The following is a 25,458-nucleotide window of genomic DNA, read 5'->3' as shown; positions in this document are numbered from 1 at the left end:
CAGTCTGTTCTATTGAGATTGCACAAGTTCCTAAAAAATCCCCAATTAAAAGACAAAAAACTCCAACTCTTAGAACAGCAATAACCTACTCAGTTTGAAAACATTATGAAAGTCTAAAGAAACGCTCTGGGTTCTGGAGTAAACTTCAGTCCCCATGGTGGTCATCATTTGGTTACATTTGGAAACAGGCTTGTTCTAAAATAATCATTTTTGAGGCGATGACATTTACTCTTTTCACCCAAAGAAAACAGAAATAACAACACAGGAAGAACTGGGCAGCCTTAGGTCAATTCTTTTTGGAAAGCACATTTAATTTACTGTTGCACAATTCAAACAGAGGGGGTGGTTAGGAAGTCAGGAAGGCACTTAAGTCATTTCAACCAGGAATACCTAACAAAGAGAGGGATCTTGAAATCATGGATGGTCTAGGAATATCTGAGAGAGAAAGAAGGGATTCGTTATGTGACAACTTGTCAGGAGCATCCCAAGCTTCCCATTACTATCCACACACCCTGAGACTGAACATACATTCTCTCCAGATGAGCTGAGCACAAATAAATAACTTCTTTGGGCTGTGCTGATACCAAAATACTATTTAGATGTTCACCCTACGTGATGCCCAAACTGACTGCCATTTGCTGTCTTGCGAACGCAGCTACAGGTTCTCCCCGCATACAAAGAGTATTGGTCTTTTTTTTTTTTTAATCTTTATTTATTTTTGAGAGAGCGTGAACAGAGAAGGAACAGAGAGAGAGGGAGACACAGAATCCGAAGCAGGCTCCAGGCTCTGAGCTGTCAGCACAGAGACTGATGTGGGGCTGGAACTCACGAAATGTGAGTTCATGACCTCAGCCAAAGTCAAACACCCAACTGAACCACCCGGCGCCTTTTTAAAGCCTAGGAGTCTCTTTCCAGAAGCTCAAAGAGTCCTACTGATTTTTTCATCCTTTAAATATATGTTCTTCCTCCTTTGATATAGTGTCTTCATATAAACCATCTTATCTAAAGAAAAGGTCCAACTACTGCTTTAATGGACTCTTGTCTCAGTAGCCAAAGGGTATAGTTAGGTTCTAAACTTCTGGGATTCATTATCGACCCTCCCCTCCCCCATTTACCCCTCTACTGTACTACCATCCCTTTCAGTAAAGAGTAATCCATGGGTGAGACAAGGCTCAGTCATTTGCCCTACTCCTAATTCCAAGGCTTATTCTCAGTGTTAACACACGAATACAGAATACACATTTCAGCTACTTCTTAATGGATTCCTCTCCCTTATATGTGGATGCAAACGTGTGCAAAGTGAGCTAAGGAATAATAAACTAAGTGGAGCTTAAGTGCTACATTAGGAAATGTGACTGCTAACAAACATTGGAGAAGGGGCTCTAAGAGAGGACAGAATGAGGCTTTTTCATTGAGAAAGGTGATGTGGAATGACATCTGCTCTTGCAAAAGCTGGTCTCTCAGATCTCCCAACTTAACAAAAAAAGTAGTATCAACATCTCATGGAATCTTGACTGTATGTCTGATGCCACAGTAAATCCCAGCATCTCAGATTATCAATATTGAAAGACACCTTCCAGACTGGCTGGTCCAAACTATCATTTTTCAAACTAGAAAACTGAGCCCCGAAGGGAAGGAAGAGAGGCTTGCCTTAATTAAGGGTAAAACTTCCTCAGCTGCAACAATGAGGCCAGGACTTACATTTTCTGATCGTCAGACCACTGTCTATAGCTCTTTCCTTTTTCTTGATGAATGGGGGGTGAGGGTGGTTGTTAATGTTTAGACCAATGTGAACACCAAGGAAGCAACTGCTAGGAGAAAAGAACCACTTGTACCCCTCCTGCTCAGAATGGCCCAGCATGCCCGTGGGGCCATCCCCACAGGCTCCCAGGATGAGAGAGCCCCTACAGATCCAGCAAATGGGCAGCAACTCCCTATGAATGATGCCAAGTGGGAGGGTCTGTATCCATCCCAAGTCTATGTGGGGTTGTTTGTTTGTTTTTAAATATGCTCCTTCCTCCTCAAATAAAACTACAAAATATAATGCAAATGTGTTTCTGTACATGTTCCTTTAGATTAAGCAAGCCTCATCATGGTTTCAGGTGACCCAATGAGAAAAATAAAATAAAATTGCACTTGTGGCCTCTCAGATTAAAGACTGAGTTAAAATGAGGTTGCCCAGCCCGTAGGAGAATAGGCCACACACGCTGATACAACTGGCCCATCATTCTAAATGTGGCACATATGCCCAGCAGACTCAGAGACCCATGGGAATGATTCCTTCACAAGACAGCCAAGAGGTAGATAAGTGCAATCAGCCCCATGGATGGATGTAGCACACAGAAGCACCAGATTGGGTGTAGGGGCGGGGGGGTGCCTTGGACAAGGGGCAGAGGGCCTGAAGGGTGGGGCCAGATCTCTGGCTCTCATCACAGCACTCTCCCTGGGAGGAAAAGCGTCCGGTCATGAAAGAAATTCCCAGTATGTAGCAAATGTCTACAGCAGTGAGAGTGTAGACGTAGCAGGTAAAGAGGTGATGCTGGTCTAAGGGTAACACGCGTCCTCCAATCGAACTTCTAGGGTGGGGTGCCAAGGAGACAAATGTGAAGGGTGATGATTATGAACTGGGGGACTCTGGCACATTCATCCAGGCCATGCATGACCCCTGAGTGGCCTTCCCATCCTCACTCCCAACAGAATTGCTGGCAAGGGCTCCCCTTGTGAGAGAACCATACTGGATTGAGGGGACAGCAAAAGACATAGGCAACTCCGATGGCTGCTCTTGCTTCTGATTTCTCCGTCAGCCTGAGGGAAGGCAAAGGAGATCAAAGTCCAGATGACACGACAAGGCTGCGGAGCCCAGCATTTGCTATCAGAGCTGCTGAGCGTCGGACCCAAGAACCGTCAACTCAAGGCAGAGTCAAGGCCCCTTCCTCTGGAACGAGAGGCTCAGCCCTGCCCTTCTCTTCGGGAGAAATGGCCGGAAAAGGAAAGCTGGCTTCTCAGTGAGGTAATGAACAGTACCTGCTCAGCTACGTGGGTCACCCTAAGGTTAAGCAGGAAGGATCCCTGAAGGAGGCATTCTGCGGACAAAGGCTGAGGAGCTCCACGTGTCTGGACACACCTCAAGTTTTAAATTACACACTCCCCCACATGCAGCACACTCACGCGCACACACGCACAGAGACCCACACCTCCACATACTGACATTCTTGTAACCCACCCCACTCCCAGCCCCCGATCCTGCCCCACGGATTTCGTTCCCTGTAAACATGACAGCAGATGTGTCCACAATTCTGGGACAGCCTGACAGTGAACTGAGGATGACTGCTTGTCATTAAGTGCCCCGGTAGGTGATGTTGGTGAAGGTGGATGTGGCCTCTTTATACAGTGGGTTGTTGGCCTGCGGAGAGAACAGAAATGTGTCTTACAGTGAATTCCTCAATTGTTCCCTGCCCTCAATGATTACATTTCGCCTGAAGAGTTTACCCAAGACACCTTTCTCCGGGCTACACCATCCATGAATCGCTTAATGCTCATTGTAACCCCATATTCGCTCCTGAGATGGGAGTGGGTAGGAAATAAGAGGAGAGAGAAAGTGGAATGCCATTGTGCTGCTGTTTCGAAGGGGTTGAATTCAACCCATTACTTTTTGGTGATCCCCAAACACCTCAGTACCACTTGTAGCCAGTATCTATTTCCTGCTTCTCTCCTGAACTCTCTCTTTTGCCCTTCTCCAATTTTTTTTTTCTTTTGTTGTGACTATGCTGGCGGATGCGGGCAGAGACGAGAAATGTAGCAGGTGGTAGCTGAAACAGAGAGGATAGCTTTCACTCAAAATAATTTTAATTTGTTCTCATCTCATCCTTCCAAGCGCTACCCACTGTCATGTTAGCAGGAAAAAATAAGACCCTCACTGGGTTGCCCAAATTATTTTCTAACAAAAAGTGATAAATCCCATAAGATCTGGCCGTCTTTAGGAGTCCCATTTCAAGAAATACAACACATTCTCATGTGCCGCTGAGATTCCAGATTTCTACACTGTACGAACAGAAACATCTCAAGTTTCTTGGGACCCTTGAGTACCAAGGCCTGAGGTGACCATCAAATGAGAACAAACTTTCAGCCTCCCGCTAGACATTCATGGACTCAAACAGCCATTTTGGAAGGTCCAGAAAAAAAAGTCAGAATGTGGAAGATGAGCCAAAGGAGAACAGAGCAAAATTAAGTATATAGAAAGTTCTCAATAGATGCTTGATTGAATGCAATCAGAATAAATTGCAGAGAGGATATGTTTTAAGAGGCTGGCCCAAAGAGTCATTTCTATCATAACTTGATTCTCTCCCACAATTGGGCAAGCTGTTGAACGTCTCTGTGCTCAGTTTTCTTATCTACAAACTGGCAATAATAACGTTCCCCACCCCCCATCATTTGTCCTGTCTTCCTCAATTAGAGAATATGTTTCCTTTTGATTATGTCAGTGTCCAGAGCAGAGCTGGGCCCTACCTGTACTCAGTCAGTTCTCACCTATGGGACCTATGGTCACTGTGTGGCAGTGAGAGACTCAGGTGGTTTTCAGGAATAATAAAGACAACAGGACCATCTCCCAATTTCCACAACAGAGACTAACTGGGAAATTATGGTGCTGGCTGAACCTGGCTCCCCTAAGTACCTACTATTTCCAGTTGAGGCTCTCAAACCAATGACTTAAGAAAATGCCCAGCCCCGACTCTTACTGTGTCCCATTTTGCTCTGGCTCGCTCTTCCTCAAATTTAGCAAACTCCTTCCGGTCATGGATGGTGATGAGGAGCTTCCAGATGAGCAGAGTAGCAAGGCCGATGAGCAAAATGGCCCCCATCACTGAGAGTAGGACCACCAGGATGTCAGGACCCTTGGGACACTCTGTCAGGAGAGAGCACAGAGCAGGGACGTTGTAAAGGCAACCTGACCAAGTAAGAAATTACTAGAAATCTCTCTGAGGGAAACAGGGCTTACAAAATAAATCAAAATTTTTAAAGGGGGGGGGGGAGCACCAATATTTAAGACAGCAATAATCTGTCCTGAGTAGTTTAAGTTAGAGGTCATAAGCAGGTCACCCCCGGTAGAATCTAACCTACTCAAGTGTTTATTAAAAAGTTGATTTTATGTTAACTCTACTGGATTTAAAACAAAAGCTTGATTAAATTTTTATTTTGTTGGCAGCATGGAATAATCAGGAGATTATCCCCCTAAAACTTCAGATTCTTCTTCTTCCCTTTAAAAACATGAATAAATAGAGGCGCCTGGGTGGCTCAGTCGGTTGAGCGTCTGACTTCGGCTCAGGTCATGATCTCACACTTTGTGGGTTCGAGCCCCGCATCAGGCTCTGTGCTGACTGCTTGCTCAGAGCCTGGAGCCTGCTTCAGATTCTGTGTCTCCTTCTCTCTCTGCCCCTCCCCTGCTCACGCTTTGTCTCACTCTGTTTCTCAAAAATAAATAAAAGTAAAAAAAAATTTTTTAAACATAAATAAAAAGGTCTGGAAACACTGCACCCACAGGGCAGCTCTGGTTAGATGTGAGTAGCTGCTGTCCCCTTTAGATGGGACACATTTTCTAGTTTGCCAGACTTGTCACCACCCTCTTTTCTCCACTAAACAGAGGCAACATGTTAACTTGTCATGGAGGCTGTGCTACTGTGGGTTCTGGAGCTAGACCGCCAGGGTTCGAATCCTGGCTGACAACTTACTTTGCTATGTGACCTTTGATAAACTATTTAACCTTTCTGGGTGTCTGTTTCCTATCTCTCCATGTTTAAAATGGAGAAAGTAATAGCACTGAATTCCAAAACTTATGAAGCATAGTTAAGTTAAATATATACTTTTAAAAATTGTTTTTAACGTTTATTTATTTTTGAGAGAGACAGAGCATGTATGGGGGAGGGGCAGAGAGACAGGGAGACACAGAATCCGAAGCAGGCTCCGGACTCCGAGCTGCCAGCACAGAGCCCAACGCGGGGCTCGATCTCACGAACTGTGAGATCATGACCTGAGCTGAAGTCGAACACCCACTGCGCCACCCAGGCACCCCAACTTATTTATTTTTTTAAGGATTATTTCTTTTTTAGAGAGAGAGAGAGAGAGAGAGTGCGCATGAGTGGGGGAGGAGCAGAGAGAGAGGGAGACACAGAATTTGAAGCAGGATCCAGGCTCTGAGCTGTCAGCACAGAGCCCAATAGGGGCTTGAACCCACGAACTGCAAGGTCGTGAGCTGAGCTGAAGTAGGACGCCTAACCAACTGAGCCACCCAGGCATCGGGCTCCATGCTGATCATGAAGCCTGCTTGGGACTCTCTCTCCCTCTCTCTCTGCCCCTCTCCCCAACTCGTGCATGCTCTCTCTCTCTCTCTCTCTCTCTCTCTCCCTCCCACAAAATAAATATTTAAAAAAAAAGAAACCTGTAAAAATAAACAAATAAGTTAAATATATTTAAAGAACTCAGAACACTGCCTAGCACAGACTCAGTGCTCAATAACTATCAGCTACCATTATTACTCGTGTTCTTGTTACACCTGTTTTCACTAATTTATTTACCTAGCTCCTTAGGCATTTGTATTTGTTTCTCTGGTTTGGATATGTACATCTCTGAGGGCTGGGAACCTAATGTCCTTGTTAGCACAGAGACCAGGAAGCCTGCCAACCCAGACAATATTTTGGGTTCCTTCCCAAAATATTTCGTCATCTTTAATCCTAACCCTATTGAAAGCCGACTTCCTGTTCAACCCTAGTCAACAACCAACACAGACAGAGGTGCATCACCCCTCTGAAGACCAAGCTGACTGTGCTCTGCAGAGCTCTGCTTCCCATAAACCACAGGTGTCTGATGGGTGACCTCACTCCAGTAACTTCTCAGGTGTTATGTAATTAGGTGTTTGAATATACGGGTATTGATGGGTCTGGAGAGGTGGTCATGCCTACTTTCCACACTGTCTCCCACCTTCTTCTCTAAACATACACCCTATGCTCACCACACATGACCCAAAAACAACCACCGATGCAGACCCAAGCTGGCTATTTCCCAAGCTACCAAATTATAACCTGTCTATAATTAAAGGAGCATCTGGAGAGAGGCTGTGAGGTTCCAGTGTCTGAGTTCCCAGGAGTGAAGGGCACCAGCTCTTCCGGGAACAACAATTATGAATTCTTGGGAAGAGAGGGCTGACCCTCAAACCTCAGAGTGAAATCTCTTCAATTCTGCATGTCAGTATGGGCAGGACAAGTAGAATGTCAAGAGGTCTTCAGGCAAAAACATCTATTAAGCATTTGTCCTGAAAGGAGTAGATGGCAGGATTCCCGGAAGAAGATGATGAGATCAGCTAGTCTCTAGAGAGCTCTCTCAGCCACGGTGATGAGGACCCATCGTGGAGACCCAAGGTCAGGAAAGACTGGGCAGGGCTGGCAGGTTTGACAAAAGCACAGGAAATCCAGTTAAACTTGAATTTCAGATAAACAATAATTTTTCAGCCTAAGTAGGTACTAAATGTTGAATGGGACATATTGTATTCGACGAGGCAACTCTATCTGGGAGTGATAAGGACCCAGCTCAGCGGAGCCCACTCCACATAGTAGGCTGAACACCACCCAGTCAAGGCCAAGCCCTTTGGCAGTGCTGTCTCTACTGCCTTGCAGTGGCCCAGCCCTTCAGGGAGACCATCCGCAAAGGCATGAGTTGGGGAAGAGAATGAGAATAATCCCCTCCTATGCTCTGGGACCTCAGATGACACATTCTGCACAAAGCCAGAACCCCTGAAAATAGTTGGGGGCGGTAGGTGAGAAGAGAGGTCAAATTCAGAATTCCAGGGCAACAAGATAGGGAATATGGGTCTGGGGTCCCATCTCCTCATGTGGAGGATGGAATCTACATCAGAAAAGCTACTCCACCCCCCACCCTGGGGGGTTATTTGTACCAGCTCAGGTTATCACCATCTTTCTGCCCCATAATTCCAAGTAGTGGATTCCATCTAAGAATATCAAGCCAAAAGATTTTGGTGTTACAGCAGAAGCACCTGCAAGGATTGTTATAGCAGAGATGAAGTAACGTTAAACCCCAAAGCAAGAACGTACTGCCCTTCAAAAATGAGAAAGCACAAAGGTGCAAATAGGGCGGGTGTGGAAAAATCCATGAAACGTGTTAACACAGGTGGGCGGGAAAGTGTGAGGGGTCATGGCCAAATAATCCACATGTGCTCCCCCACAGATACATACCCAGACTCTGCCCTCTCCCCTTCCCATGTCAGCTTTCCCTTGAGTCGCTAAATAAAATTAAGGTCATACCCTTTCCTTTACCTTCCTTCTCCCTTCTGAAGGGTGAGAGCCCTGGGAAAGGCAGGTGAACAATATCACGGTAGGGGGCGCCATGCTCTCCGGTACCCATGCAGCCAGCAACACCCTGGCTGACCCGGATGTAGTAGAGCTTCTTTCCACTGTCACCCGCTTCCTTCTCCAAGCAGCCAAAGTTCTCCGAGCAGGTTATCAACATGTATGCAAGCCTGCCTGTCAACTCGAATAATCAGTCCTAGTAACTCATTCAAAACCCGTTTACTAAGTATCTTCTCTGTAGATGACTGAGCCAAGTATGGAGATATAACGATAGATAAGACAGATGGTTCGTGTGTTCGTGGGGCACGTGATCTACTGAGGGAGATGGGTGATTAAAGAAGCAAGTTAATGGTGGAATGAAGGCCCATCTAAGGGAAACACAGCTGCTCTGGGACTCAAACAGGAGCACCCAACCGAATCAGAAGAAAGGATGATGGAGGAGGTCTGAGAAGGCTCACTAGGGGAAGTGATGTGTCCAAAGCAGAGGCACTCAAATATTGGGGCGTCTCACAACTGCCAGGAGCACTATTCAAGAACACAGAGGCTGGGGACACCTGGGTGGCTCAGTCGGTTAAGTGTCTGACTTTGGCTCAGGTCATGATCTCACAGTTCATGGGTTCGAGCCCTGCGTTGGGCTCAGAGCCTGGAGCCTGCTTCGGATTCTGTGTCTCCCTCTCCCTCTGCCCCTCCCATCTTTCTCTCGACTCGTGCTCCATCTTTCTCTCAAAAAATGAATGAACATTTAAAAATGTAATAAAAAATCAAATAAAAAGAACATAGAGGCTCATGGAAGCAGCATGGGGCTCAGGACTCTCGATTTTTTAGCAAGGGGAACATAGAAAAGTTGGAGACCCACTTTCCTAAAGCAGGGGCCAGCAAGCTATTGTCTGGGAGCCAAATGTGGCTTGCCACCTGTCTTTCTAAATATACTTAGGCTTGTGCATTAAATATAGACTATGGCTGCCTTCCTGTTACAATGGCAGAGTAGTCATGGCAGAGACCACAAGGCCCACAAAGCCTAAAATATTTATTTTGAGACAGAGAAAGCACGAGTGGGTGAGGGGCAGAGAGAGAGAGAGAGAGAGAGAGAGAGAATCCCAAGCAGGCTCCACACTGTCAGTGCGGAGCACAATGTGGGGCTCAAACCGATGAACCATGAGATCATGACCTGAGCTGAAATCAGGAGTCACACACCTAACCAACTGAGCCGCCCAGGTGCCGCCAAAGCCTAAAATATTTAACCCCTGGCCCTGAACAGAAAGTGTTTGCTGGACCCTGGTCTGAAGGAGGATTTGAAGAAATTTCTACAGCTGTAGGAATCAACTGACGAGCAACCAACTGACTTAGTCTCTGCCTTCAGACATTGTTCCTTCACTCATAGAAGCTCCTGTCTACCCCCCGCCTTGGCACAGCCCTTGTCCCTCAGCAGTATCACTATCAATTTACATGTCCCTCTCCCCCTGGCCTGTGAGTGCCACATCTGCTTGATTTATTGTTATATTCCCAGCACCTAGTCTACTGGCTGATATACAATAAGTACTCGAAAATATTTTCTAGTGATTCATCGCTTCGTCTGTTGTGTAAGAGAAAGGAAGGAGACGGGGGTGGTAAGGGGAAGAGAGCTAATCTACTACACTGGATGGCGACAAACCTGTGGTTGGTCTGTGTATGACGGATGAGCTCCTCCTGCTTCCAGAAGGCTGTGAGAGCAAGCACTATCTTTTCAGTGCTCAGAACACCTTGGCTTGGTGCCTCAAAGCCAGTACTGTGTCTCATGGTGACCCTGGTAAGGTCAACACCTCAAAGCATCAGGCCTTCCTCTGAAGCAGCGAACAGGTTGCCCTTGGCAACCACCTGACCTTAAGTGGAGCGGATGCTGAAGAGTCCCAGACTTTAAATTCCTCACTTCTTAATACTGTCACCTCAAAAAAATGCCAGGATGTATTTTGTCCCTTCGTGGGATCCATATCTACCTTCTTCCTTTCCTTACTCACCTTCTTTTTCTGCCTCCTCAATTAGCAAGTCACTTTCTCACAAAGATTGGTATTTAAATATCTCCCACCCCCAGATGACAGGCCCTAACTTACCACTTGTAAGGTAGTCTTAACTTGGCTGTTCTGTGTAAGAGGCGTAATGGGTGGAAATTGCTGCCTAACGTGGCTCTCCCTCTCCCTATAGGTGCAGTGTCAGGGGCCCTGGCGGTTCACGTACCTGGCTCCTCTACCACATAGAGAATGGACTTTCCACTGGAGTCTTCATAGTACTGGAATCTGACAACACAGTCATCTTCATTCTTGTACGTGCAGTTCACTGCATCCTTGCCAGTATCCTCTGAGGAAGGGGAAAATATGGGAGAGTGAAAAACAAGGCAATTCCTGGAAGACGGGGCCATCCCCAAACCCCAGTCATGGGACTTCTGAGAAAGTATGCAACAGGAAACCCTATGCCTGACATTAGGCAAGATGCCTAGACTTGAGATGGCTGTTGTGCCTGGCAATTGCCTCTAGATGACCCTCGCTGCTGAATTTTGTCCCTCCCAGACCCTTTTTGGTTCGTATTCCTTCCCTTGGAAGGGACATGACAGAACACATGACACAGTGTGATTCAAAGCCTGGCTCTACCACCTGTCAGCTGCGTAATATTGGGGAAGTTACTTGACCTCATTGGCTCTTTCTTCATCTATGAAAGGAAAAGGATAACCCACCTCACAACACTGGTAGAGAACTAAATGATGTCAAGTGAACAGTACCTAATAGAGAAGGGTGTTCCCTTCCCTCTCTTTCCTTTCCCTCCTGGCTCAACTATTCTCAATAGTTTGTTGGCAAAGCCCTTACATTTCTTCCGTTTCTGCGTCTGATCCAGTGTTCCTCTCCAGAGCCAGCCTCTCTTCTCTGACTCCCATCACTTTTTTGTAGGCTTCACCCCTTCTAATTCTGAAGCCTCTTATTCTGACAGGGAAACTATAGGTGCCCCTCTATCATTTGCACCACGTCCTATAGTGATGCAACCAGACAGGTAAAACTGACACACGATGATGTTAAGCAAATGCACCAAGATCACAACACAAGTACGTGATGGAACAGAACTAAAACAGGAGTCTCAGAGCACACCAGACTTGAACTCAATGATTGTTTCTCGGCCTTTTGGCTAAGATCAAGTGTAGTATCAGACTTGAACTCAATGAGCCGCCCGAAAACTAGTGGTATAAGAGTACAGTGGAAAGAGTAAGGATTTCCAGATTCATTCTAAGCTTAACTTGTTCGGGCAAGTTATGTAGCTTTCCTGAGATTCAGTTTCCTCATCTGCAAAATGAAGATAACAACAGTACCACAGTTCTACTCTACTAGGTGGCTGAGAAAAAGACAAGATCATGTGTATGAAAAGATACTTGCCTAACTTTTATAAGTTACACAATTCCATACAAACAAGCATTTATCTTTATGATTATCATGGCACGGGGGTGGGGGTAAGAGAAATACTTTCAACTAACCTGAGATTCCCCTCTGGTCTAGGTAATAAAAACATCTCACATCTCTCTCAGCAGTCTTGCCCGCCTGAGCTAATCACAGCATACCGATTCTCCTCAGGAGGAAAAGCCGTCTCTTCAAACTCAATCCCCAAATCATGCCCCTCACCACCCCCCCCCACCAGCCCCACTTCTGATATTAGCCAAAGGATCCAGAGAGCTGACCCTTTTCTGTAACACCCCAAGCCAGAAGCCGACTGACTGGCTGTGTCTCACTGTGGCTCTCACTGAAAACATGTTTCCTGCCTTCGTGAGAGACAGCTATCTCAGGAGAGATTGCCATCTCCCTAGACCAACCAATGCCTAGCTGACCCAGATAACATCAGATGTGCTGACAGCAACAAAGATTATCCCCTTTTTGGTCAAGGTGAAATTCAAACTACAGGGGCGCCTGGGTGGCGCAGTCGGTTAAGCGTCCGACTTCAGCCAGGTCACGATCTCGCGGTCCGTGAGTTCGAGCCCTGCGTCAGGCTCTGGGCTGATGGCTCAGAGCCTGGAGCCTGTTTCCGATTCTGTGTCTCCCTCTCTCTCTGTCCCTCCCCCGTTCATGCTCTGTCTCTCTCTGTCCCAAAAAATAAATAAACGTTGAAAAAAAAAAAAATTAAAAAAAAAAAAAAAAAAAAAAAGAAATTCAAACTACAATGACTGCAGGCAAGAGTTTTGCTCACCACTGTATTTTTATCTGTCTTATTCTAGGAAGGGCTCCAGAGAGCCAAAAAAGGCTACAGCATTATGATTTTAGCTAAAATCCATAAGGGTGAAGGTTTCCCTCCAAACCAGCAGAGCAGTATGCCTGGGCATTGCTGAACACTCTCAGTTAAGTAAACTCAGTAAATGGTTACTAGCCTCCTAAACTGACATCACCTAGCCTAGGTTTCTTCATCCGTAAAATGGGATGCATTGTCTTCCTCTCCCTGGGGAGGTCAAGTTAGGGTTGATTTCTACATACTTTAAAAGTTATCTGTAGGGTCTTGCTGAGTCTGTGGGTGCCGGGAAGCAGCAGAATGGGGAGGGACTGTGGAACAAATTAGCAGAGGGCACAAGAGGACTCAGGGAAGCTGGCCTTTATTAAGTGCCTAGTGTGCATCAGGTCTGTACAACATGCCTTTGAGGCAGGGATTACTCTTCCATTTTACTGATGAGACATAGACACGTTTTGGGATCAACTGAAAACTTCAGCAGCCGCATATGTGCACAATTCTAAGACATGCTGAGCTTACTGAGCTCCTTCACAGGCTCAATCTCATCACGACAGTAACGGCTGCAGGTATTTTCTTTATGTAGGTCTCCTCGGTCAAATTTCTTACACTCCACACACTTCCTAAAAGAGAGACGACACAGAGATTAAGACAAGGGAGGAGAGGGACGCCTGGGTGGCTCAGTCAGTTAAGCATCCGACTTCGGCTCAGGTCATGATCTCGCCGTCTTCGAGTTCGAGCCCTGTGAGTTTGAGCCCTGCGTCAGGCTCTGCGCTGACAGCTCAGAGTCTGGAGTCTGTTTGAGATTCTATGTGTCCCTCTCTCTGCCCCTCCCCAATTGCACTCTGTCTCTCTCTCTCTCTCTCAAAAATAAAGAAACAAAAAAGACGAGAGAGGAGCAAACCTACGTGTGTGTCAGTCCAGCTCTGACATCCACACACCAGAAAGCTGCCCCACCTTGGAAAACAAACACCGAAACAAAAACCCCTGTAAGACAATTCTGGGGGACCCAGAGGGTCGGGTCTGGAGTTCAGGGGTGGGAGTTCCTCCTCACCCAGAGGCAGAGCCTGGCAGGCAGAAGGCCCCAGTCCCCTCATTAAACTTCTTCATGTCCCATCCGAGAGTGTGACAGGAGGTAAGGCGTGTGCCACTTCGAGGAGCCTTAAAGGCAGAACCGGTCATGTAATCTGGGGACCCAGCACAAAAGAAGATGTCAGGCCCCTTGTTCAAAAATCCCTAAGCATTACAAGACAGTGCCAGCAGAGCGGTAAACCAAGCATGGGGCCCTTCTAAGCACAGGGCTCTGTACAAATGCACAGGTTGCATGCCTATGAGCCCAGCCCTGCTGAAAGTGGCAAGAGAAATGGCAGGAGCTTCCCCTGACCCCAGATGAGTGGAGTTTGTACTAGCGAACATCTCCTGTTTCACAGAATCCTTCATAACTCCAGCCCAACTCTCCCACACGATCGGAACATGAGAACGTTCCCCAGAAGTTCCCTGGTTTAGCCTTCCTCCCAACTCAGGGATTCAGGATGCCATCCCAGGAGAGGGGTTTCTCCAACTGGAGTCCAGCGGGTGCTACTTTGGCCCCTGCATGGTTGGCTCTCCCTCCCTCTTTGCCCAAACTTTTCCGTGGGAAGAGGAAAGCTAGCCTCTTAGCTGCAGCGGACGCCTCCTCCTGAAGCTTTGGTGAGTAAGAACCTGGAGGGTTGGGGATTCTAGCCTGGGGGACCCCCTCCCTCCTTCTAGCACCCGACTGGCTCCAACTCACTTCTCTGCCCACTCACTTCTTAAAGGTGCAGGCGTCAGGGCAGGTGGGGCACTTCTCACAGGTGTCCCCGTAGGAGCCGGGCTGGATGCACTTGCAGCTGCCGCACTTACACTCACCCCGGCCGCTGCACAGCAGCCCGTTGCTGGACATGCAGGTGTCGGTGCGCGTGGTACAGTTGCAGTAGAAGCCGGTCCAGTCGGAGTCACACAGACAGTCCCCACAGCTGCACTGGCCGTGACCTGAAAGCACACAGCCCGAGGGGGCGGGCAGCAGGTGAGGGGCCCCAACCCGTGGCTCAGCCTGCTCTCCAGCTTTACCCTCATCCACCCTCCTCCCACGGCCACTCATTAACACCCCACGGAAGCGTCACCACCTTCTATCCTTCTAGCCTCATGCTGCTAGCTCTGCCTTGACGCCCTTTCGTCCTGTGATCGCTACCAAACTCCCACTTACCTTTCGAAGCTCAACTCAAAAGTTCCTTCCCCTCCATAACTTTTTCTGACCTCCCCGGAGCAAATTGTCTACTACGTGTTCTCCCAGCACTTACATATGCCTCTATTTTAACCCTCATGACCAGCCCATTTGCTTGCCTATCTGTTTCTCTTTCTAGATTTTGAGCTCCACAGTGAGAGAGGACATATCAATTTGTCCGTCGGCAGGGATTAGCGTAACGTCTGAAATACAGTAGGCATGCAATTAATGTTTCTTTATCCATTTATGCAACAAATATTTATTGAGCTCACACTGGGCACTGGAGATTCGGCAGTGAATGAGACAGGAAAGGTCCCTATTACCGTGGAGCTTGTGTCCTAGTTAAGTTCCTGGGTAGGGTGCCTGGTGGCTCAGTTGGTTAAGCATCTGACTCTTGATTTCAGCTCAGGTCATGATCTCACGGTTTGGTTAGTGAGGTCAAGCCCTGCATCAGGCTCTGGGCTGACAGCCTGGAGCCTGCTTGGGATTCTCTCTCTCCCTCTCTCTCTCTCACACACAAAATAAGTAAATAAACATTAAAAAAGAAAAAAAAATCCTGGGAACCACACACACATTCACCAGCATGTGCCCTGTGTTGTATCATCACAGTACTGCAGAGAGCCATCAGCCCTAGTAGGAAAGACCTACTCACTTTACTGCATGAATGTAGGAATGGGAAAGAGAGATTGGGGTAGGGGGTAGATTGGTTAAATGCAGGTGTTAACTCTCAGTGCTACATCCCCCTAATCACTTAACAAGGCTTGAAAACTTGGCTCTCCCAAACTCAGAAGAAAGGGTGACTCATTCTCAAGGATTCCGAATCAGGAAGAAGTGGATGAATAATAAAAATCTGACTGTTAATCAGAGGAAAGGCAGGGAGCCAAGGGGAAGTAACCTCAACGGGTCTCAAAATCATGTCACTGTGTGAGCGGATGGGCCCCAAGATGGTGGAGGAGAGCGAGGTGCATAGGCTCAAACAGACACTAGCTGGCATCTTCTGCTCCCCAGGGACCCCAGTGGGTCTGACTAGAGGCCCTTGGTCAATGAGTCTCTCTGCCAGTGATCCTAGCACCATCCTCTATTCAAGACTCAGACACACCTTTGCTGCCTTGGAAAGAGATGTCTGCTTCTTTCTGGATGGCAAACATAAGGTCAGCTGCCCCAGCTCCAAATATCTGGAGAGTAGAGCCCGCTCCACCCGGAGGCAAAGGGAATGGTCTTGTGTAACCTTTGTCCACCAGTCATTGGCCCAGGTCTGAGGGCAAGACAGCTCCTGTCAGCTGAAGATAATTCCAAGGAAGGGGCAGCTGTGAGCCATTATCAGCAGCCCTAACAGCAGCTGGAGGGGCCCCACAGTGTCTACTACAAGCAGCTTTCAGTGATGGCTCCCGAACAGGGAAAGGCAGACGCCACAGAGGTCTGGCAGCACCCGGAGGCCTCCGCCTCCTCAGAAACCCTTGTCCCATAGTGTTTCCTTTGTGAGGCCAAACAAAGTAACCTTTGAGAAGATGGTCTGCCAGGCCAGCCACGGAGCGAGGCTGGAAGTAGAGTGGCGGGCCGGAGCCGGCAGGCCGAGCCCGAGCCCTGGCAGGGTCAGCCCTCAGAAGGAAGCTACAGTGCGGTAATGTCACAGGACTGGCATCCCTCCAGCAAAAGGGTGGCTGAGCCTGGGTTCACAGCAAAGTCAGAGGAGGAGGGTGAGAAATGAAGAGAGAGTGTAAGAAAGAGGAGGGAAATAGAAAAGAAGGCAGCAGGGGAGGGGTGGAGATGAGGGAGGGGGAGGGGTAAGGGAGGAGCAAGTATTTTAGGTCAGAGGGAATGACCTCTCCCTATAGAGCGTGACTCCCAGGCCGATGTCAGCCCCACTCCTCCCTGCCTTATGAGCCGACCCTTTGTCTGACATCCTACTTCCTCCATGAAGCCACCCAGGCCTCCTCTGTTCACACTGGGTCTCTCTCCAGGAGACTCCTATAACATTCCCCAGGGACAACTCACTTCTTTTCTTTAATTTTTTAAAAATGTTTTATTTATTTTTGAGAGACAGAGTGAGAGTGGGTGGAGGGGCAGAGAGAGGGGAAGACACAGAATCGGAAGCAGGCTCCAGGCTCTGAGCTGTCAACACAGAGCCCAACGCGGGGCTCAAACTCACAAACCACGAGATCATGACCTGAGCCGAAGTTGGACGCTTAACCAACTGAGCCACCGAGGCGCCCCAAGGACGCCTCACTTCTAAGATCTGGCACGTTCTGCCTCATGTTGTGAATTATCCTCAGGTAAGTTAATTAAGGGCAAAACTGTCTTATTCATGCCTCCCTATCCCACAACACTACAGCACAGAACCTGGCTCAGGGGTGTCTGATCAATCTATGCTCATGGATGTCCCTCGGGGAGAAGGATGAGTCCCTCGGGGAGTCCCTCGGGGAGAAGGATGCACTCCCTGATGTTTCCGAAGGAAGTGCTGATAACAGATGACCACAAAAGACCATGCCTCCAGCGGGGAGGGGGAAGGCCAGAGGCTGGGGAAATGGCTAAGTCATAGCATGCCCCCCTCGTGAGCCACTGCTTGCAGCAAAGAACAGACCAGGCCAGCAGCCCAGGGAAGAGACAATGGTGAACTGGTCTACAAACTGAGTGGTCAGGAATCACGCATGCCCCCTGTTCACCCGTGTGGACTGAGCGCCTGGCACAGAACAGGTGCTCAATAAGTGTGTGTCCCTGAGCATCCGTCACTGGGGAGTGTGACGGCAGCACCACAGGATCCAGACCTGCAGCCAGTAGGCACACAACACCCGGGCTGGCAGTGGGGGAGGGAGGCCTCTGAGCTGCTGCCTGGGGTTCCCTCCTGAATTGGGTGGAGCGCATTGCTGACGAGCTGTGCTTGCACCAGTGAGAGGCAGGAAGCAGGCTGCTGAACCCGATGGCTTTGTTTCGCAGCATCGGTGGGGCCAGCAGCTGAAGGAAACACACTCTGCCCGCGGTCCCTCCCACCCTGCCTCATACCAGACCAGGAACCAGGAGGCTTGGAGGACAAGTGGCCCTCCCTCTGTCCCTGGTGCCCCCAAGGGGCTATCTGTAGGCCTCACGTAGGACAACCCTCTTCCCCTCAGCCCCACCCTACTCCCCGTGGTCTCCCACATCAAACTTACCATTCCTTTTGGTACTCTGAATATGATGTAAGTACTATTCACTAGTAAAATGAGCTGAAATGCCTCCCTCACCCTCTAATTCAAACTGCTGTTGGGGGGTCCGTGCCTGATCTCTTTCTCCCCTAATCTCCCTGCTACCATTTTTTTCCAATCTCTGTCAAATTTTGCTGACATGAATAAAGGAAACAATGTTGTAGATAATAAAAAGAAGTCTTTTTTATGTGACTTGGGCATGTTTTAGAATGACATAGATTTATGGGGCACCTGGGTGGCTCAGTCAGTTAAGCCTCCGACTTCAGCTCAGGTCATGATCTTAAGGTTTGTGAGTTCGAGCCCCATGTCGGGCTCTGTGCTGACAGCTTAGAACCTGGAGCCCACTTCGGATTCTGTGTCTCCCTCTCTCTCTCTCTCTCTGCCCCTCCCTCACTCATGCTCTGTCTCTGTCTCTCTCTCTCTCTCTCTCTCTCTCTCTCTCAAGAATAAATAAACATTAAAAAAAATTTTTTAAGTTTTTTTAGAATCAAATTGTTTTTTTAACATTTCTTATTGAGAGACAGAGACAGAGCATGGGCACAGGAGGAGCAAAGAGAGAGGGAGACACAGAATCTGAAGCAGGCTCCAGGCTCTGAGCAGTCAGCACAGAGCCTGACGCAGGGCTGAAACTCACAAACTGCAAGATCATGACCCGAGCTGAAGTAGGATGCTTAACCAACTGAGCCACCAGGTGCCCCCTTTTTAATTTTTTTTTAAAAGAATGACATAGATTTACCTTTCTAATCAAGTTTTCATATACATATATATATATACATATATATATATACATATATATATATATAAATTTTAAAGTTTATTTATTTGAGAGAGAGAGCGAGCTCAAGCAGGAGAGGGGCAGAGAGAGAGGGAGAGAGAATCCTAAGCAAGCTCCACAGTGTCAGGGAGGAGCCCATCGTGGGGCTTAAACTCACAAACCCTGAGATTGTGACCTGAGCCGAAATCAAGAGTCAGTTAACCATCTGAACCACACTGGCAGCCCTTTCTAATCAAGCTTTCTTAAAGGCAGATGTTAAAGTGAACATCTGGTTGGATTAGTTCGGCTCCTTTAAGCCCCATTGCAAAGGAAGCCAATCTCCGCCATAGATTTGATCACCAAAGAAGCCAATTATAATCTGTGTTAATTAACCACACAATACACCCATAAACCAATCCTAAACAACTTGCAAATGTCTTTGATCTCTCTGTCACAAGAGGAATCAAGCCTCAGAGACCATAATCCAGCGAAAACCTATCCCCAGTGCCCCAGGAACTACTCAGGCTGCCTAGTTGCCTCTGCAAGTATTGTCAGCACATACAGACGACATTCACATTAGTTCCACTTGGTCTAGCTGGGGAAGTAGCCTAGGAGCAGTCTTTAGGGCAAGGAAAGACCAGGTTGAGATTTTCCGTGGGCCTCAAGACTTTACTGAATTTTGTAATGAGAAGGACAAAAAGTATCCTGCAGGTAGAAGGAGCCAAAATCGTAACCCCCAGTTTGCAGGCTGGGCCTCTCAATGGCAATCCTTTCCCATGTCTGTGCTGTCCAGCATGCCACGAGCCACGTGGAGCTCCTGAGCAACAGAGGAAATGAATTTTTCATTTTTCATTTATTTTTTACATTTTTTTAAGTTCATTTGAGAGAGAGGAAAAAAAAAAAAACCTCCAATGGGGGAGGGGCAGAGAGAGAGAGAGAATCCCAAGCGGGCTCTATGCAGTCAACACCCTGGCAGTGCAGTCAGAGCTTTAACCTACTGAGCCACCCAAGCGCCCCTCATTTTTCATTTAACTTAAATTTATTTAAATTTTATTTAAGTTATAATTCAATGTGACTAATTTACAAATAAATAGCCACACGGGGCTACTATATCTGACAGCACAGATCTAGAATCCAAAACGTTATAGTGCCAATAGCGATAACAAAATAGTGCCAGCATGTAAAAAGAGCTTATGATTTTCCACTCATTGTTCCGAGTGTATTGGCTGTTAAACGTGCTCCATTGCCTTGCTTTTTTACTATTTTCCAAGTCTTGTCATGAAAAGACAAATTCATGTAAAATAATTACTACCAACTTTACTACGCATTCTGATACCATGCAGTTTCCGAATCTGTAACTACTAAAAATCTAATTACCAGCAGCCAGAGATTTTTTTTTTTAACCTAAAAAGGGAGTTGTTCCGCATCCTTGAAATGATCAAGAGCCAGTGATTTAAAGTATTAGCAGGATGGCAGGTGGAAGAAAAGAAAATAACGGTCTTCACCTTCAGGCTCCCCCACTCGTTCCCATGCTCCAGGAGAGCAGAGGCTCCCTTCCGCTGTGTACCCCAGGAGCAAGGACGCGGGGAGCAGAGCGGAATTACAGAGAACCTCCTTCCTGTCTTCTGCCGTTGGAGTGGAAGGACCATCCACGCGGCTCTGCCTGCTGGGCCTTCCTGTGCCCACCTAAGCCCCGGCCTAAGTTTCCAGAGGCTGTGGATGTGCGAGCGAGCGTGCGCGGGTACAGGGGCGGGAGGGTGTGCAGTTTCACTCACCTGAGCACATCTCCCCCTTATAGCGGACGCAGGAGAAGTCATCACACTCGCAGTACTTGCCCGTGATCTTGCCAAAGTCACTGCTGTGGCAGACGCACTGGCCACACAGGCACTCGCCCCGCTGGCTGCAGGCGGGCTGGCCCTCCCGGGGGCTGCACTCTTCCTGCTGCGAGGGGCGGTAGTCCTCTTCGGAGCACTCGCACTGGGACCCCAGCCACCCGGGCCCGCAGCGGCACACCCCACACTCAAAGGTCCCGTTGCCATTGTTGCAGCGGCGGCTGTAAGGCTCAGCATGGGCCTGGCACGCACAGTCACAGTCGAAGGTGACCTGAACGGTGAGGCTGTCTTTGAAGCCTACAGGCTTGATGGTGAAGGACTTCTCCCTCTCCTGCGGGCAGCCTCGCACCTTGGCCTCAATGCTGAAGCTCACCTGGGTGGAAAGGAAGACCGCATTCAAACACAGGCGCACCCTGTTATCACTCCAGCCCTGGAGGGAAAGAAGCCCCGCCCTGCCCCGCCCTGCCCCGCCCTGCCCTGCCCGGGAATATCCAAACTGGGTGTCTCATCCCCCAGCAACCTGGAGTTCCTCAGCCTCCAAATGACCAAGGTCTGCAAAGCAAAAAGAAAAGCCTGGGGACAGTTGTCCAGTTGTATCTGGTTGGGTGCACAGACATAATTTACAGTCAGGAGAGAGGTTGGTTTTGGTTTTTTTTATATATATATCTATTTTTTGGGAGACTGCAAGTGGGGGAAGGGCAGAGAGAAGGACAGAGGATCTGAAGCAGGCTCTGCGCTGACAGACTGACAGCAGTGAGCCTGAGGTGGGGCTCGAACTCACGAACTACAAGATTATGACCTGAGCTGAAGTTGGATGCTCAACCAACTGAGCCACCCAGGTGCCCCTGGATATGTGTGTGTGTGTGTGTGTGTGTGTGTGTGTGTGTGTGTTTTAATTCCACCTGTGAAATAAGCCAGCTCAAGCGGAACAGAACCTGTGATCTTATAAAAATTCTTCTCTGGCCAATGAAGCCAGCTGGACTGATTATACACAAGGTCAGTCAGCCAGACACACAAAGCACTATATGGCACCACACGATGCCACACAGTGACCAAAGGCTCAGGATCTACTGTTTAATTTCCATATAGTACATCATCACTTGTGCAGTCAAACACCTTTCCGGCCAATATTTCTTAGACAGGATATGTGCACATGTTCTAGAATATAGATAGGTGTACGGACAGATGGATGGACCTAGATACAGAAATGATAGAGATACAGGTGATACCGGTGATAGAGATATAGCTATCCCCCTTTCTGCTTCCCTCCCTCTTCACCAACCCCTCCCCCCATCGGCAGAAGCAGAAGAGAACCAGTAAGGAAAGAAAGCCATAGAGGCCACAGAGGGACCTGAGAGGCAAAATGAACATTTGCGTTCTGGAAGTCTATGACAGTGGGTATTTGGTATTTTTGCCTGTTCCATTTGCTGTTGAATCTCCAGCAGCGAATGATGCCTGGCACAAAGTTGGCGCTCAGCAACTATCGGTAGATGTGACTGCCATTTCACATTGTAGAGGAAAGACAGGTATTACCTTAGGGGAGGCTGGAGACTGGGCCAAAGGTAAGAAATATTTTCATTTGCAATCAGCTGTGCATAAACAAACAGAGGTAAGCTAAACGCAAGTTTTTTAAAGATCTCCACGTAGCGGAGAAGTTTAGACAACAGGAGTCAGAGGAAAAGGTTGGCAGCTCCGTTATATCCAACTTGTAATGACCTTCGGGAAGAAGGTGCAGGGGAGGAATGGAAGGGTGCCCACAGACGCTCAGGGGCAAAGGCCAGGGCCAGAGCTGAAGCTTCAGCCCCTGCCCAGCCCAGCCCACCTCACCGTGTCTCCAATCTTGAGTCCGACACAAGACTTGAGCCCAGGGATGACCTCGTTGTTGAGACAGGTGGCGTTGAAGGATAGAGACAGCTCCTCGGGGAGGTCCCGCACTTCCAGCTCTACTTTAGAGCGGATTTTCTGAGCAGAAAGGGGGCAAAAGAAGGTTAAGGAGATGAGCTGAGAGGAAGTAGACAGGAACCAATTCCACCCCAAGTAAAATACCAGGTGGCCATGGACTCACCGCGGCAGTGCTGGGTGCTGGGGTTTGCTTAGAAGCTGCCAGAGGAGAGCATCCTTAGGAGCCTATTTCTTACAATATTTCCTGCCCAAGGTCTGCTCCTCTCTCTCTCTCTGTGCCCCCTGGTGTCTAGTTGAATCTGGGTAAAATCTAAACCAGCCACACCCTCCTGCAAGCCTCAGAGACATGCAAAAAGGGAGGGCTAGCACTGGTCACCTTGGATAGTAGCTTTTTTTACCTAATTTTTAACCAACCTCATCTTCCCCTTGGCTCAGCTCCCTCTTCTCTCTATTGTTGGAGCCCTATCCCTCACCCTGTCCTTCCTCATCACCACCCCCAACCTCTCTTTCCTTTCCACCTTCTCTAAGCTCTTCCACCCACTGCTCCTGACACTCCCTGGCAATTCTTTCTGAGCCATTTCCCTCTCAGAAGGCTGCATTCCTCCCAGTGCTGGCCACCAGCCAGCCTCTAGAAGAATAAGAGGAAGGCAGTGAAGGCTGCATCGTGGACTCACATCCAGGACTCCAAAATCTGCGTTCCCTCCTGGGGAATGCCGAGTGAGGTGGATTCTTAGCAGACCCAACCCCAGTGCGAGACACTTACCCCATAAGCATCAACAATGAGCTGAAGGACGTTGCTGGAATTGGCAGACAGAACCCCCACTGTCGTCCCTGGGATGAGCTCGCTATAGTTCTAGAAGGTAAGACAGAGAGATGTACAAGGCTGACTAAATGAAGAGGGTGATCTCAAAAGCCCTCCCCAAATCAGAATGAGGGTCTTGAAACGAAGATTGAGGGAAGGATGGGATATTTTACTTGTCACTTCCAGGAACAAACCTAGCAGTTTTGCAGCCCTGAGAAAAATTATAAAGAACTTCTCACACCCCTCTCCCCCAATAAATTACTCCCCTCCAGCACCACAAACACCAACACACCCATCCCGTGAGGTTCAAGGTTGGAGGAGAGAGACCATAAAAAGGAGCCATTTGCCCCTGGGAATAGGCTGGAGGAGGGGCTTTCCTGGTTGGGAAGCATGGCCCGTGCTAGTGTGCCTGGGTTCCCAGAGACGGCTCCACCCAATACAGACCCCACTCCCGAAATCCCTGAAGGCACAGTCACCTGGTAGAGACTGACTACATTTTCCGTTACAGCAAAGATCAAATTGATGTTTTTCTGGGATAGCTTCTCGGTCATCAGCCCCAGAGAGGGATACTCCTGTAAAATGGGAGGATGTGGAAGTCAGTTAAGAATTCACCTGAATTCTACACCTTAGAACTTGGCTGATTTGGGCTGTGGCCCAGACGGTGGTGGTGCTGAAACCTTTTCACGCCATGATCAGTGTGAGGCAATGGACTAAGTGGCAACGCAAACCCAGTTGTGAACTCCAGGGACAGATGAAGAGGCAAAGGCTGGTCAAAGCCAAGCATCTCAGGGCACCTGGCTGGCTCAGTTGGTTGAGTGTCTGACTCTTGATTTTGGCTTAGGTCATGATCTCACAGTTCATGAGACTGATCCCCGCATCAGGCTCTGCACTGACAGCGTGGAGCCTACTTGGGATTCTCGCTCCCTCCCTCCCTCTCTGCCCCTCCCTGCACACTGCGTGTGCTCTCTCTTTCTCTCAAAATAAATAAATAAACATTAAAGAGAACCCAGGCAGCTCAGTTGGTTGACGGGGTCATGATCTCACGGTTTGTGAGTTGAAGGCCCTCATCAGGCTTGCTGCTGTCTGCACAGAGCCCACTTCTGATCCTCTGTCTCCGTCTTTCTGCCCCTACCCCACCCATGCATGCGCACGTGCGCGCTCTCTCTCCCTCTCTCTCTCAAAAATAAATAAAACGTTTAAAATAAATAAGCATAGGGGTGCCTGGGTGGCTCAGTCGGTTGAGCATCCGACTTCGGCTCAGGTCATGATCTCACGGTCCGTGAGTTCGAGCCCCGCATCGGGCTCTGTGCTGACAGCTCAGAGCCTGGAGCCTGCTTCCGATTCTGTCTCTCTCTCTCTCTCTGCTCCTCCCCCGCTCACACTGTCTCTCTCTCCTTCAAAAATAAATAAACATTAAAAAAAATTTTTTTTGGGGGCGCCTGGGTGGCGCAGTCGGTTAAGCGTCCGACTTCAGCCAGGTCACGATCTCGCGGTCCGTGAGTTCGAGCCCCGCGTCAGGCTCTGGGCTGATGGCTCGGAGCCTGGAGCCTGTTTCCGATTCTGTGTCTCCCTCTCTCTCTGTCCCTCCCCCGTTCATGCTCTGTCTCTCTCTGTCCCAAAAATAAATAAAAAAAAACGTTGAAAAAAAAAATTAAAAAAAAAAAAAATTAAAAAAAAGGAATTGAAGATGTAAAGCTGAGGGCTATCACTCTTGCCAGCCTCAATTTTCTTAATGAATTAAAAAAAATCTGGTTGAAAAAAATGATGTTCAATGAATGCTTAGGGAATTCTGGTACTGGAGGCAAACATTATGTAGTTCTAAACAATAGTAGGTTGACTTTTGATGAATGAACTTCCAATTTAGTTTTTTCTATTTATTAAGTTCTCTGAATCACTGCTAATCATTTATATTTTTTCCCATGTAAACATGAAATTTGATATTTCTCTTCCTGAAAATTTCGAATATGACAAGAAAGTGTGGTGCTTTACTTCCAAGATAGAACATCAGATTCAACTGCTAAAATAAAGATTGAGGTCCAAAAAAGCATACATTTGCAATCAGTACATATGACAGATGGCAGCATTCAAATTCATATCTTGGAAACAGTATAAAATGAAGATCTCATATTCATTTGTATTCTTATTATGTTTCTCACTCACCTTTAAGGG

The 25,458-nt window shown here is 48.1% G+C and overlaps 1 protein-coding gene and 1 pseudogene across 2 annotated transcripts; one reads left to right on the top strand and one right to left on the bottom strand.

Annotated features, from left to right (window-relative positions):
- Window positions 1-290: 290 nt before the first annotated feature.
- Window positions 291-23,852, bottom strand: LOC145715126 (integrin beta-3-like). 2 transcript variants are annotated; one of them, XM_081794744.1, is made up of 9 exons: window positions 23,766-23,852; window positions 23,251-23,340; window positions 22,413-22,547; window positions 20,529-20,958; window positions 14,366-14,588; window positions 13,101-13,201; window positions 10,566-10,685; window positions 4,737-4,903; window positions 291-3,403 (listed from the first exon to the last, which is right to left on the bottom strand). In XM_081794744.1, exons 1-9 carry the CDS (start codon window positions 23,838-23,840, stop codon window positions 3,338-3,340), a joined length of 1,407 nt encoding a protein of 468 aa, XP_081650870.1. In that variant the 5' UTR covers window positions 23,841-23,852; the 3' UTR covers window positions 291-3,337. The 2 variants fall into 2 exon arrangements, 1 of the variants encoding a protein (XP_081650870.1); XR_014137142.1 differs by lacking the exon at window positions 291-3,403 and adding an exon at window positions 7,207-7,430 and having other exon boundaries at window positions 4,834-4,903.
- LOC145715130 (U2 spliceosomal RNA) lies at window positions 11,482-11,636 on the top strand (annotated as a pseudogene).
- Window positions 23,853-25,458: the final 1,606 nt, after the last annotated feature.

This window comes from Panthera onca (assembly GCF_046562875.1).
Source record: "Panthera onca isolate mPanOnc1 chromosome E1 unlocalized genomic scaffold, mPanOnc1 haplotype 2 h2.Chr16_ul_12, whole genome shotgun sequence".
Taxonomy (NCBI): Eukaryota; Metazoa; Chordata; class Mammalia; order Carnivora; family Felidae; genus Panthera; species Panthera onca.
This window is presented reverse-complemented; position numbering and strand designations above follow the sequence as displayed.

Excerpts from the sequence above, each read along its gene's own strand:
- LOC145715126 (XM_081794744.1), bottom strand. The coding sequence starts at position 23,840 with ATGACCGAGAAGCTATCCCAGAAAAACATCAATTTGATCTTTGCTGTA. Across the intron at positions 14,589-20,528 it reads TAAGGGGGAGATGTGCTCAG|GTCACGGCCAGTGCAGCTGT; the intron begins GTGAGTGAAACT and ends GTGTGCTTTCAG. Across the intron at positions 4,904-10,565 it reads CTATGTGGTAGAGGAGCCAG|AGTGTCCCAAGGGTCCTGAC; the intron begins GTACGTGAACCG and ends CTCTCCTGACAG.